The sequence below is a fragment of the Girardinichthys multiradiatus genome, chromosome Y (genome assembly GCF_021462225.1).
Source record: "Girardinichthys multiradiatus isolate DD_20200921_A chromosome Y, DD_fGirMul_XY1, whole genome shotgun sequence".
NCBI classification, from domain to species: Eukaryota; Metazoa; Chordata; class Actinopteri; order Cyprinodontiformes; family Goodeidae; genus Girardinichthys; species Girardinichthys multiradiatus.
The window spans coordinates 24559763-24574254 of record NC_061818.1 but is presented as its reverse complement, the minus strand read 5'-3'; the positions used below and the strand labels follow the sequence as shown (position 1 = coordinate 24574254).

Sequence of the window (14492 nt, the reverse complement as noted above, 5' to 3'; positions counted from 1 at the left end):
CTTGTAAAGCAAGCCAAGTTTATTTATATAGCACATTTCAGCAACAAGACAACTCAAAGTTTGCAGTGATAAAAAAAAGAACATACAAAGTAAATTGTAGTGGCTTAATAAAGGAAAGTAAAGAAATTTTGTACTAGAGACTAGAATTAATGAATTTTGATATTTTGGGGCTATACAATCCCAGTGTTGGAAAAATGTAATTCTTTATCCCATTGATTAATGCACTCGGTGCTTGTAGTTTCACACTTATTACCATAAAGTTAAAAAGTCAAATGTTTCTCCCTGGGGAAGAAACACTTCCTTAGAACTCTGCTTCTGTCCCATTTCAAAACATTGCTTCTGTCTCCCAACAGAACTGTGACAGAACTTTACTTCTATCCCCTTATGCCTCTGGGTAATGGGGAGAATATTCCTTTAAAACCTGCCTACATCTCCACATGTTTAGAGCTTTCTGGCACTCCAATCGCCTTCCTCCTAGAAAATGCATCTTCTCAGAAGAACCTCATTCAACCACCATGGTTTTGTGGCTTTCTTTCAACAATGACTTACTTCTGGCCACTCTTCCATAAATGCCAGTTTTGTTGAGTGCAAAACTAATGGTTATATTGTCAACGGAACATCCCTTTTGCGTTTTGGATCTCCACAGCTTTTCCAAAGTTACCCTGAGCCTCTTGGGTGTTTCTCTAAATACTTTGCTTCTTCTTAGTTCAGTTTGAACAGCCATATCTTGGAAGGTTTGTAGGTATGCCATAGTCTTTCCACTTTCAGATAATGGATTGAACAGTTGTCCGTAAGATGCTTTAAACATGGTGTATCGTTTTATAACTTGACTCTCCTTTAAAGCTATTCACACACTTTATTCTTGACCTGTCTGCTGTGTTCCCTGGTCGTCCTAACACTGTTTGTTCACTAATGTTCCTAAACAAACCTCTTAGGCCTTTGCAGGACAGCTGCAAAGCTAATTCAAACTGAAAAGACTCACAATGAGAAACACAAAGATGGCGATTAATCTTTGGGGCTCGGACACCAGAGGAAGACATGAATGCTGAAAATGACATGAGCTTGAATGAACGTCTGAGGCTTAGAATTATATGAGTCTTCCCCCCCTTGGGACCCGATACTGGTGGTGGAGTGGAGGCCTAAGAAGGTGAGGAAGCTGGGAGGAGTATGGAAGGGAGATGGTGGAGGTGGGGCGGAGGAGGGTTGAAGCTCAGCTGAAGAGTGGGGAATCCATGACAGGAGGTCCTGAAAAGCGAAGCCTTGGAGGATGATTGATTGAAGACACGTGTGGATCTGATGCTGATTGGATGGAGGGGAGACGCATGGTGGAGTCATAGGAGGGCCAGGGGATGGAGGTGAGTTTTTCCAGAATGAATTTTCATCAAAACTCCATTTGCCTGAACTGGACATATTTAGGGGTGCCTCAACAGACTGCAGTGATCACAAACAGTGAATGGATAAATAGAGGTATATGGGAAAAAGTGCAGGTCAAATGAAGGAGACAATAATGAAAAGAGTGAATCCCTTCTCTTGATTCGTTATTGTCTTTCAGTACATACATGTTGTGTCTAAAGGAACACTAATGTGAATTAGTGGAGAACATTGTTAAATAATAAAGCCTAAAATATTCTATAAAAGTGGGTATTCACACAAAGGAATATTAATCTCTTATCTGTAATCAAATGTTTCCAAATTGCTTTCTTGTGTCTAATTTGTCACATAGAATAAATATCCTTGAAATAATCCCAAAAACTAAATTTAAACATTGATTTTAATAGCTTATAACATCAGTAATTAGCTGTGTCTTTCATATGGAGATGTGTGCTAAGTTTAGCAGGCATATCGTCAGACAGGACATCTGCATCTTGTTGGATCTGAGCCAGAGTTGCTGGGTTATGATCCATCTGTTGGAAACTGTCAGCTGCTCTTTCACGTCATTGCAAGGGGTGGGCAGGTCAAGCCAAGTCACTTGGGGAGTGCTGTGGATGGGTTTAAATGGAAGTCTCCCAACGTCACCCAGGCCAAAACGTTATCTAAAACTCCCTAGTTAGTCATAAGGCCTGGGGTGCATGTGAGCGGTTTTCCAGGAAGATGCTTAATTTCCACTCAAGTATAGGAAATTCTGTCAGGGGCCGAAACATAAATGAAAAGGAATCATGGAAAGTATGATTTTCAAAAAGGGTTTTAAGAAACTACAGCAATATTCATTATAAATATGACATAAATTATGGCAATGTGTGTTCATAAGGGAACTTCTGCTGCATCATTATCATTTATACAACCAACAAAAAGTAGCATTTGATTGAAAAAAGAAAATGTTTTAAACATTTCACAACATTAAAGAAAAAATGTAATGGGCATACAGTACAGACCAAATATTTGGACAAACCTTCTTATTCAAAGAGTTTTCTTTATTTTCATGACTATGAATATTGTAGCTTCACACTGAAGGCATCAAAACTATGAATTAACATGTGGAATTATATACTGAACAAAAAAGTGTGAAACAACTGAAAATATGTCTTATATTCTAGGTTCTTCAAAGTAGCCACCTTTTGCTTTGATTACTGCTACGCACACTCTTGGCATTCTGTTGATGAGCTTCAAGAGGTAGTCACCTGAAATGGTTTTCCAACAGTCTTGAAGGAGTTCTCAGAGATGCTTAGCACTTGTTGGCCCTTTTGCCTTCACTCTGCGGTCCAGCTCACCCCAAACCATCTCGATTGGGTTCAGGTCCGGTGACTGTGGAGGCCAGGTCATCTGGCACAGCACCCCATCACTCTCCTTCTTGGTCAAATAGCCCTTACACAGCCTGGAGGTGTGTTTGGGGTCATTGTCCTGTTGAAAAATGATGGTCCAACTAAACGCAAACCAGATGGAATAGCATGCCGCTGCAAGATGCTGTGGTAGCCATGCTGGTTCAGTATGCCTTCAATTTTGAATAAATCCCCAACAGTGTCACCAGCAAAGCACCCCCACACCATCACACCTCCTCCTCCATGCTTCATGGTGGGAACCAGCCATGTAGAGTCCATCCGTTCACCTCTTCTGCGCCGCACAAAGACACGGTGGTTGGAATCAAAGATCTCAAACATGGACTCATCAGACCAAAGCACAGATTTCCACTGGTCTAATGTCCATTCCTTGTGTTATTTAGCCCAAACAAGTCTCTTCTGCTTGTTGCCTGTCCTCAGCAGTGGTTTCCTAGCAGCTATTTTACCACGAAGGCCTGATTCACACAGTCTCCTCTTAACAGTTGTTCTAGAGATGTGTCTGCTGCTAGAACTCTGTGTGGCATTGACCTGTTCTCTAATCTGAGCTGCTGTTAACCTGCGATTTCTGAGGCTGGTGACTCGGATGAACTTATCGTCCACAGCAGAGGTGACTCTTGGTCTTCCTTTCCTGGGGCGGTCCTCATGTGAGCCAGTTTCTTTGTAGCACTTGATGGTTTTTTCGACTGCACTTGGGGACACTTTCAAAGTTTTCCCAATTGTTCGGACTGACTGACCTTCATTTCTTAAAGTAATGATGGCCACTCGTTTTTCTTTACTTAGCTGCTTTTTTCTTGCCATAATACAAATTCTAACAGTCTATTCAGTAGGACTATCAGCTGTGTACTATATCCACCTCCTGCACAACACAACTGATGGTCCCAACCCCATTTATAAGGCTTGAAATCCCACTTATTAAACCTGACAGGGCACACCTGTGAAGTGAAAACCATTTCAGGTGACGACCTCTTGAAGCTCATCAACAGAATGTCAAGAGTGTGCGGAGCAGTAATCAAAGCAAAAGGTGGCTACTTTGAAGAACCTAGAATATAAGACATATTTTCAGTTGTTTCACACTTTTTTGTTCAGTATATATTTCCACGTGTGTTAATTCATAGTTTTGATGCCTTCAGTGTGAAGCTACAATATTCATAGTCAAAATAAAGACAACTCTTTGAATGAGAAGGTGTGTCCAAACGTTTGGTCTGTCGTGTATGTATTGAGCCCCTTTTTAATCCAATGCCTCAAAATAAAATCAGGCACAGCTTCCATTGGAAGTTGACCAAAACAAAATGGAGAAAAAAAGGTGGAGAAAACCAAACTGGACAGAGGAGCAAAGCCTGCTGTTGGCACAATAAATAATATTGTGCCAAATGTCTGTTTTGCAGTTTGCCACATGACATGTTGTAAAGATTGTGAACATGTGGGAAAGGGTACTTTGGTCAGATGAGATCAAAAAAGAATTATTTGACCTACAAGCAAAATGCTGCATGTGAAGAAAATGTAACTCTGCATAGCACACCGAACAGACTAGGACGGTTTTCCTCAGTAAATTTAGGGAAACTGGTCACAGTTGATGAGAACATGATTGGAGACAATCCTGAAAGATAAAGTCTTAGAGGCTGCAAAAGACTTGAGAGAAGTGTCTCAAACATTCAACCTGAGCAACAATTGAAGCATTTTCATGTGTTTCAATGGCCCAGTCAAAGTCCAGACTATAGTCCAACTGAGAATTTGGACAACATTTTTCACATATGCTCTCCATGCAATCTGACTGAACCGGAGCTACTTTGCAAAGAAGAATGGGCAAAATTTTAGTCTCCATGTGAATGTAGCTGGAAGGGTCATACCTCCAGACGTTTGCAATTGCTTTTTCAACTACAGCCATGTTATTTTGGGTATTTTGTTTTCTTGATAATGAAATCCAAATTTGAAAAATGCATTTGTTTCTACTTTGGTATTTTGTTTCAAATTAAATTTTGGTTGATGATACAAAAAAATTTAAGTATGACAAAAACAGCAAAAACAGAAGAGATCTGTAAGGGGGCAAATGTTTTTTACAGAACTGTATAAAAAGTTCTAATGACTAAAAATCTTGGGCAGTATGTATAGCTATGTTCAAATCTAGAAGACCCTATAAAATCTTTCAAAGTAGTAAGTTCAGTAATTTCAAAGTAGTTTGAGCAGTATTTTACACACTTATACTAAAAATTACTGTGAACTCTTAATTTTTGCTTTGCTATATCACTAATACCCATTTCACCAGGTGGCATGATCAGTATTTATTTTAATTAGTCACATATACAATTCTGGAATGTAGTCTAACTAAACTAGATGTTTACAGTGATTGTGATGATGGTAGCCTTTCTTTTGTGGGGACTAATACCAGTCTTGGGTGCTCAGTGGGTGTCAGTAAGGAATCTGTGTGATACAAATTGGAACACAATGCATTTGTCTTACCAAAGGCGCTCTGATGCCCTTAAATAAAGTCCAGTGAAACCAATAGCCTTCAAAGAACAGAATTTTAATGCCATAAGAATGGTCACCTGAGGAATGTAGGTCAGTGAAAACAGATTAAAAATAGACAAGACTGGGGTAATACTTGTGATTCAGTTCAGTTTAATTCAGTTCAGTTTATTTATATAACACGTCATCACATGCACTTTATAATTAAAATCATACAAACAGATTCCAAGTCAAGCACATACATTCCAAATGACCATTACCAAACAATGCAGTCAACTTCATTTTATTATTTAAACTGCTTAAAACATTTTCTATCTAACCAAGCAGATTGATTAGAGTCGCTGACTTGCAGCATTCATTTCTGAATGAGCATGTAGCGACAGTTAACAGTCACTTGCATTGTGTTGTTAATTTGCAGCAATCCCTCATACCGAGCATTCATGTAGAGATAGCAGAAGGGAAAACTTCCCTTTAACAGGAAGAAGCCCCCAGGAGAACCTGCAGTGTGAGTAGTCATCTGCCATGACCGACTGGGGTCTTGGGGTGTAGAAGACTGAGCATACACATAAAGACACAGAAGCCCTGATTCAGGGGAATGTTCTATGTTAAAGAAAAGTACAAGGTTCATGGCAGTAGTGGCGCCTTTAGTGGCTTCATCTAGGAGAAAAACACAGTTAAGCAGATAAACTCTGATAGAGTTTTAAGGTCTATGGGATGAAAGACAGCATATAAAGTTAGTTGCAGTAAAATCTCAGCCAGTAGCTATGTCTAGGAGAGAGACAGGGCCAAATGTATCATCTAAAGAAGGAGAACACGAAGTTGATTGCACCTGCAGTAGCTCAGCCGTTGACCCCTTTCAGGACGATGTCACAGCTAAACAGAACACCAGCCAGAGAGACGACATAAAGTTAAAAGCTGAAAACCCAGCAAATAATGTAAAATTGGAGAGTAATAAGAGTGTAGCAGAGTAAAGGAAAGCGGTTATAATGTCCTCCAGCAGCCTAAGCCCATAGCAGCATAACTACAGAGAAAGCTCAGGATAATCTATGCCAGTATAACAATGAGCTTTACTAAAAAGGAAAGTTTTAATTCTTGTTTTGAAAGTAGACAGTGTGACTGCCTTACGGACTGAAACTGGGAGTTAGTTACACAGGAGAGGAGCCTGATAACTAAAAGTTGCATTGTAAATGTGCCATATTTCTTTTCCTATTAGTGTGATGACTCCATATAGAGATACAGTGGCTTGTAAAAGTATTCATACCCCTTGAACCTTTCCACATATTGTCACATCACAACCACAAACATAAATATATTTTATTGGAGTTTTATGTGAAAGACCAACACAAAGTTGTTTATAATGGCGAAGTGGACTGAAAATTATACATGATTTAAAAATTTTTTACAAATAAAAAACTGAAAGTGTGGGTTGCAAAAGTAATCAGCCCCCTTTTCTCTGAGTGCAACCAATTGCCATCAGAAGTTGCCTGATTGCTAACAACTAAATAGAGTCCACCTGTGTGTAATCTAATCTCAGTACAAATACAGCTGCGCTGTGATGGCCTCAGAGGTCAGTTAAGAGTATTGGGGAGCAAACACCATCATGAAGTCCAAGGAACACACCAGACAGGTCAGGTATAAATTTGTGGACAAGTTTAAAGCAAGCTTAGGCTATGAAAATATTTCCCAAGCTTTGAGCATCTCACAAAGCACTGTTCAATCCATCATCCAGAAATGGAAAGAGTATAGCATAACTGTAAGCCTACCAAGACAAGGCTGCCCACCTAAACGGATCAGAGATGCAGCCAAGAGGCCCATGGTGACTCTGGATGAACTGCAGAGATCAACAGCTCAGGTGGAGGAATCTGTCCACAGGACAATTACTGTCATGCGCTGCACAAATGTGGTCTTTATGGAGGAATGGCAAGAAGAAAGTCATTGTTAAAAGAAAACCATAAGAAGTCCAGTTTGCAGTTTGCCACAAACCATGTTGGGGACACAGCAAACATGGAAGAAGGCGCTTTGGTCAGACGAGACTAAAATTGAACTTTTTAGCCAAAATGCAAAATGCTATGTTTGGCGGAGAACTAACACTGCACATCACTCTGAACACACCATCCCCACTGTTAAACATGGTGGTGGCAGCATCATGCTCTAGGGGTGCTTCTTTTCAGCAGGGACAGGGAAGGTGGTCAGAGTTGATGGGAAGATGGATGGAGCCAAATACAAGGCAATCTTGGAAGAAAACCTGTTGGAGTCTGGCAAAGACTTGAGACTGGGGCGGAGGTTCACCTTCCAGCAGGACAACGACCCTAAACATAAAGCCAGGGCTACAATGGAATGGTTTAAAACAAAACATATTTATGTGTTAGAATGGCCCAGTCAAAGTCCAGACCTAAACCCAATCGAGAATCCGTGGTGAGATCTGAAAGCTGCTGTTCACAAACACTCTCCATCTAATCTGACTGAGCTTGAGCTGTTTTGCAAAGAAGAATGGGCAAAACTTTCAGTCACTAGATGAGCAAAGCTGGTAGAGACATAGCATAAAAGACTTGCAGCTGTAATTGCAGTAATAGGTGGTTCCACAAAGTATTGACTCAGGGGGGCTTAATATTTTGCACAATACCCTTTTCAGTTTTTTATTTGTGAAAAGAAAAAAAAAGAAATCATGTATAATTTTCATTCCACTTCACAATTGTATACCACTTTGTGTTGGTCTTTCACATACAATTCCAATATGTTTGTGGTTGTAATGTGACAATATCTGGAAAAGTTCAAGGGGTGTGAATACTTTTACAAGCCACTGTATCATCTACTGTGTTTGCACATGGTAGGGTCAGTTTTTAAAACTCATTTGATTACCATTCAGGAAAACAGTGCAAAGAAGAAATCAACAGAGGTGCTCTCTGACACAGAAGCATGACCTAAATACATCACTTCAATTATCTCTAGAACACACATATAGTACGTTGTAGTGCCATCCATTAGACCATATTTGCCCTTTTAACACATGCTAATGTTTACACAGACTCCTTTGTTTCACTCTATATGTATGCCATGTGACAAACATGTAAACATTGTTCACTGGCTTTAGGTACAAGTACATAAGGTTGCCAGGGAGCAAATTATGGGGCATTGATGTTCCACTTCTCATTCACAGTTCAATAATAGTTATTGGCCTATTTATTTCAGGTGAAACATTGGCTATCCTTTAAAAGAAGGTTAATGTGACAAAAAAATTTAAATAGCAGTTTAAAATTAAACAGGATTATTTACTTTTTATTGTTTTGTGTTCGTCAAGTCTTTCGAATGCCTTGTAAACTAAAGAGAGCAATATGTTTTTAAAAATGTGAAATGGCACAAAACATTACATTTGAGTAGAGACTTTATTCACTAAAACAGAGAAGGGGTACTACATTTAGTAAATTCAGGAACATTCATTATGAAAGGTGAAAACAAAACTTCACATTCAAAACTGATTTAAAAAAATTTCTTTATACATAATATTTTATCAGTCTTTAAAATAGTATGTTTGTGTTCAAGGGTCCCAGGTGGAGCTATTTATTTAAAGACTTTCAAAAAGAAAAAAATTATATTAATAAATGTTGCTAGTCATTTTTTACACTTAAGGTCTTGGATAATGCTCACATTATAACCCAACCTTAAAGAAATGCAAAGATAGCTTGGTGAAAATCTACTTTTTGTGTCAACTCCAAAACAAAATGTGGAGCACATAATAAAGATACCTCCATGGGTTCCGTTTAGCAGATGTAATTAGCTTTTATCCTCTGATCACTAAACTTAGGTTTGGATATTAAATCAGAGCACAGGAAACCATTGTACTCCTGCACGTTTTAGCAAACATCTCCAGACCTAAATTTTTCTGATCTGTTAGTTTTTGTGTTTTAGACGATTTTATTAGTGAAAACTGGTGCTTGACACCTTGCTTCTGAGTTTGCATACAATGAAGGCAACAAACCACAATCACAAACGGAGTCATTTAAAACCAGCTTTAAAAAACCAGATTTATTTAAATTATTGTCTGAATAAATATACTAAATTCTGCTTTGACGGTAAATTAGTTTGATCTTTATTATTTCCTAGGACAGATTATAATAAACAAACGGTAAATTGTTTCACCTTTTGATGTATGGCTCATAACCCTTGTGTAATATATAAAGCTCGTTTTGAAAATCATTGGATCAAAATATATAGCGTTTACCATGTTTGCTTTCAGTAATTATATATCTACGTATAATTTTTTATGTAAGATTTGACACATTCAAACACACCAGAAGTAGAGCCGTTAGCAGCCGAAAGAACCGTTTGTGAGCTGAGCCAAATGATCAGGATCTTAAAAAAGAGACGGAATTCTCATCACTAATCTGAGCAGACCGGCGTGTGACGTAAAAATGCTGCGCCGTAACCACGAAGAGCAATGGCGGTGTCTCAACCGAAGCTTGAGAAAGACAGCGAAGACTCCTCTCTTTTGCCTTTAGTTCATGATATAATAAAATGGTAAGTATGTATACATGTGTTCTTGTTCAGCCCCTTTTAGGCGGCGTCATGGAGCATATTGGTGACCTGTCAGCTAAAGCTAACATATAACTCGCCTCTCAGTTGGAAATGTAGCGCATAAAGGACAACTAATGCATAGACGCGATTTTACACTTGAGTACCGTCATAGAGCTCATTTAGTTTTGAATATTTCTGGCTTAATTTGGACCGTTTGTTTTAATCCAAGCGTTTTAGTCCTGATCGTCTAACATACAAAACAAACCATTGAAAACCGCAACTTCTACGGTGTAACGACGATATTATTAGGCTGCACAGGAAAATATAAACGTTTGTAGTGGATTGCTGCAATTAAGTTTCCCGGCATATAACCGCTGCTTTGGGTCCATTGCAAACATAGACGTCAGGTAGTGAATCACCAGGTTATGTGACTACAGCTGCTGTGTCCGGCATTGCAGTTTGTGATCAACTTCAGCTGAATATGTTATTGCCTCTTAAGATGACCTGTTATCTATCTGCTGCATTAAACAGCACGCATAATTGAACAGCATATTACTGCTATTCAGAGCGTGTATGCATGATGAAATCAGCTAATATTTATTGCTGTATTTATTTTGAATCTAATTAATTTATTGAATGTATATTAGTTTGAAAATGTACATTTTTATTTCAGTTTCCAATCACAATGTTACTAATTATTCCAGTGTCAGATCATGAATTGACTTTTTCTATCACACTTGCTTTTCAAAGTCTATGGGTGAGACTGAAAAGGCTGCAATTCATCTTGATTCAGCTTGATCAGATGTCCAAAGAAGACTTCTTGAACTGGTTTACCGATCAGGTGTCTTTTTTTTTCTTTTTTAAACCAGCTGGTTCATGAGTAACATGAGATCAAGCAATTAAAACAAACTGAAACTATTATATTGGCTAATAAAATAAATTCAAATTGTGTAATGTGTTTATTTCCAATACATTCTACTTTGACACAGATAAAAACAAAAGACATAATATGATTTCTTCCAATGTGCTTAAGATACAGACAATAGCCCTGACTCTCATTTTCTGGTAGTACCTTTGAGCTGACAAATTAGCCAAGTAAATGCAAGAAGTTATCTACCCCAAAGATTTATGATTCTTAGTCCTATAATATTATTTTATATGTTTTAATAAGTTGGCAGCGCCTAGAGATCCAGGCTATGTCCACAGGTTTATTGATACCTCAACAAAATGTTAATTTTTAGACCAGATGTAGTCTAGTTTCCGCATAGAGCTCTGTGGACAGATGTTTAGATGTTATCCCCCCAAGAATTGCTCATGAGGATGTGGTTAAGTACACAACAGAATATTTATTTATGTATTTATTATTTTTACTTTTGTCTTTATCTGTTTAAGCATGGATAAGGACAAGGACGGCCAGGATGTTCATCAAGAGCTGACGAAACTGAAAACAAAGATCCAGAAAGCTCGGGAGCAAATCTCCAACATGCCTGGGATAGACAGCAGTCCACAGGAGCAGCAGCAGCAACTCGCCACTCTGAGAGAACAGGTGCGCACCAAGAACCAACTGCTGCAGAAATACAAAAGCTTGTGCATGTTTGATGTACCCAAAGCATCATGATAAGGGTGGATGAGCACTAGACTGACCAGCGGAAAAAGGAAAAAAAAAAAAAGGTCATGCTGGTCAAGGACATGGTATAGACAGGATTTTTCCAGCAATGCAAGATGTTTTTCAGGATCATGAATTGTTTTGTGCGTGTTTGAATTTGTACATTTTGTTTGTTGCTCTTTTGTATCTTATTTTCTTGTATTAAATTTCTTTTCAAAACCTTACCTAGATGTTGTTTTTAGTAGAATATGCAGCCATGTATGTGTTTCTATATTGTTTTGGAATCAATCCACTGATGTCACAAACTTAACAGGTCAAATTTGAAAAAAAAAAAAAAGGTGCCTATATGTTAATAAAGGCAGCAGACTTGTTTTGAAACAAATAGAAATTCTCTCTTGAACATATTGTCGTTTTTATATTAATGGTTTTTAGATAAAATAAAAAGATGATGAAACACATACCATGAGTGTTATGCTTGAAATTATTCACAAGCGAAACCGATGTTATGAAAGTATCAAGTGTTTTATTTTTTTCTTTATGCAAAATCTCAATGAGGACATGATAAATACACATTCATTTTGTTCATTCTGCAACACAAACATTCAAAGTGCCATTCTAACTGAGAATGATGGCAAAATTTAAACATTTCTTCCTTTTAATGCTGCTCTTGAAGAGACAATGTAGAATCACATTTACAGCATTTTCAGAGCATCTACCGCAGCGCCCCTATTTGGTTCCATTTCTTTTTGGTCTCGTTTTCTGCAGGCCGGCTGATTTGTAGGCTGCAACAGCTCTGGGTAGTCCCTTTTGCAAAGATGGTGTCAGCAAATAACGCAGCCTTTTTCTTTGGCCTGACTGCCACCTATCGCTTTCTCTTTGATGTACATTAAGTCACTGTGCACACTCGGCCTGCGCGCACATGGTGCCACTATCCCGTACGCGTTCCCATCCTTGCACCTCCTGTTCCTGAAGGACTTTCTGTGCAAAACGTCGTAGTACTGCACGGAAACCTTGCAGTGTCGGTCGGGACTCATCTCGTTGGGCAGCTTGGCCATGGTAAAGAGAGTCTGAAACATCTGATCGACATTGGTGTTCTTTTTTGCAGAGATCTCAAAGTACGCACAGTGCTCTTCTCCGACCAGCTTCTCTATCTCTTCGTCCTGCACCTCCCTGTAAAAGTCCCGGTCGCACTTGTTGCCGCAGATGACGAGCGGAACGTCCACTTTCTCCTTAGTTTTGTTGCGTAGGCAGGACTTGGTTTCATGGATTTGGCGTTTCAGCCGCTGCACTTCTTGGAAGGAGTCTCTGTTGTCCAGACTGAACACCAGGATGAAAACATCACCTGTTAAAACAAGAGAAAACATGTTTAATATTACATCGAGAAGAGAAAATTAGATTGGAGCCACCGATGCGCGTAATTTGGGCTTTGATTCGAAGCTAAACTTACCAGTGAGGATTGAAAGTCTCCTCATTGCAGGGAACGGGTGGTTTCCAGATGTATCAAGGATGTCCAGCTGGTAAACATCTCCTCTGATGCTGTAGAACTTTCTATGAAAGTCTTCAATAGTGGGTGTGTACTGGTCATCAAACCTCTCGTTGAGGAACCGAGAGATGATGGCCGTCTTCCCAACTTTGGTGGAGCCAAGAATCACCATCCTGTGGCAGTTCTTGGCCGGAATGTCGAAGTCATTCTCGGATGAGGACATTTTCTTAATCATAACTGCAGCAAGTTGCACCAGGTTTTCGGCGGTGCCTTGTCAGTGTGAGGGTAGTTTTAAATCCAAGGAGTGAAGGGAAAGCTCTGATCGCGCCCTGTCTGAAGCTGTGAGGGCTGCTGGCTGAGAATTTATTGGGGAAGATCGCCGCGCCTCCATTGCGTCATGCGTCACCCTGCAGCGCCACAGGGGAGCAGGAGTAGAGATCTGCAATCAGAATTTCTAGTGAAGCCGGGATTGTGCGTCAGTTCTTCCAAGTCCATATCAAAAAACAAACCGGTCAGATGCATGCCTATATTTTCATATGCTTGTCACTTAATTAGGAAAAAAAAACTGTTTACTCCATTTGTTTCTTTTAAATGTTTACGATTTTATTTACTATTTATTTTTGTTCAGAAAATTAAAACGTTAAGACCAATTCTAAAAATGATAGAAATGTTATATATGTTAAGACTAACACAATCATGGGTAAGTCTGCTGACTTGACAGTTGTCCAGCAAATAGTCACTGACAAACAGGGTATTATTAAAGAATCTAGCTTTTCAGATAAGGCAATATCCAGACGTATAAATGGAAAGTTGAGTGGAAGAAAAAAACTGGTGGAAAAAGCCAGCCTTGAGAGGATTATGAAGGTAAACTCATTCAATGTTTAGTGGATTATGTACTTCAAGGGCCACCTTTTCACTGGTATTTTAATTATGGTTATTCACCTGTCAAGTATTGTTTTACAATTTTATGAGACAGGAAGTTATACCAAGCAAAATATGGTGTGCCCTTAATTTTCATGTAAACATACAACACATAAATTACAGACAGTGTATCTTTAAAAAGCTGAAAGAAAATCAAGAACTGAACCAGCATTCAAGCTTAATACTGTACTTCCTGGGTTTCCGGTATGACTGAAAAGCTGCTTGGTGACGAGTAAGGAGCTGAAAAATATTTAGAGGATATAAAAAAATTAGCTTACCAGCAATATTAGGAGCTAAAACATATTGACATTAGCTGATTTAAATTTATCAGTAAATTTAAAGCCTCCATAATCACTATTAAGTAATTCAGGACAGGTTTGTTCGGTCTATGTATTGTGTTTTTCACTCTTGTCTTTTTCTAATCTGGTCCTTCTGCCAAAAAACATTTAAAATGGTATTTTTATGCACATAGACAGAAGGTGTTGTAAATCTCAAACTGTGTTTTAACAACTCTTTGGTAAATGTAGAATTATCCAACTGAAGTCTGACCAGTTTGAATATGTAAAATGTTAAACTACAGATGGTCAAATCTTTCTGAAAGAACATAAAAATGGCCTCTTTTTTATAGTTCTGAATGAAAAGCTGCCAATCAGACACCAATTCGGCATCATAATCCACAGCAATAGTTTCTTAGAATACTTACACTGTGCACATCACAGAAGGTGTACCCATT

At 38.7% G+C, this 14492-nt stretch overlaps 2 protein-coding genes across 2 annotated transcripts; one reads left to right on the top strand and one right to left on the bottom strand.

Moving 5' to 3' along the window:
• Positions 1–9609: 9609 nt before the first annotated feature.
• LOC124864677 (mediator of RNA polymerase II transcription subunit 9-like) lies at positions 9610–11813 on the top strand. Its single transcript, XM_047359549.1, has 2 exons — positions 9610–9752; positions 11142–11813. Exons 1-2 carry the CDS (start codon positions 9673–9675, stop codon positions 11365–11367), a joined length of 306 nt encoding a protein of 101 aa, XP_047215505.1. The 5' UTR covers positions 9610–9672; the 3' UTR covers positions 11368–11813.
• Positions 11814–11899: 86 nt separating this feature from the next.
• LOC124864779 (dexamethasone-induced Ras-related protein 1-like) lies at positions 11900–13291 on the bottom strand. Its single transcript, XM_047359686.1, has 2 exons — positions 12803–13291; positions 11900–12697 (listed from the first exon to the last, which is right to left on the bottom strand). Exons 1-2 carry the CDS (start codon positions 13071–13073, stop codon positions 12177–12179), a joined length of 792 nt encoding a protein of 263 aa, XP_047215642.1. The 5' UTR covers positions 13074–13291; the 3' UTR covers positions 11900–12176.
• Positions 13292–14492: the final 1201 nt, after the last annotated feature.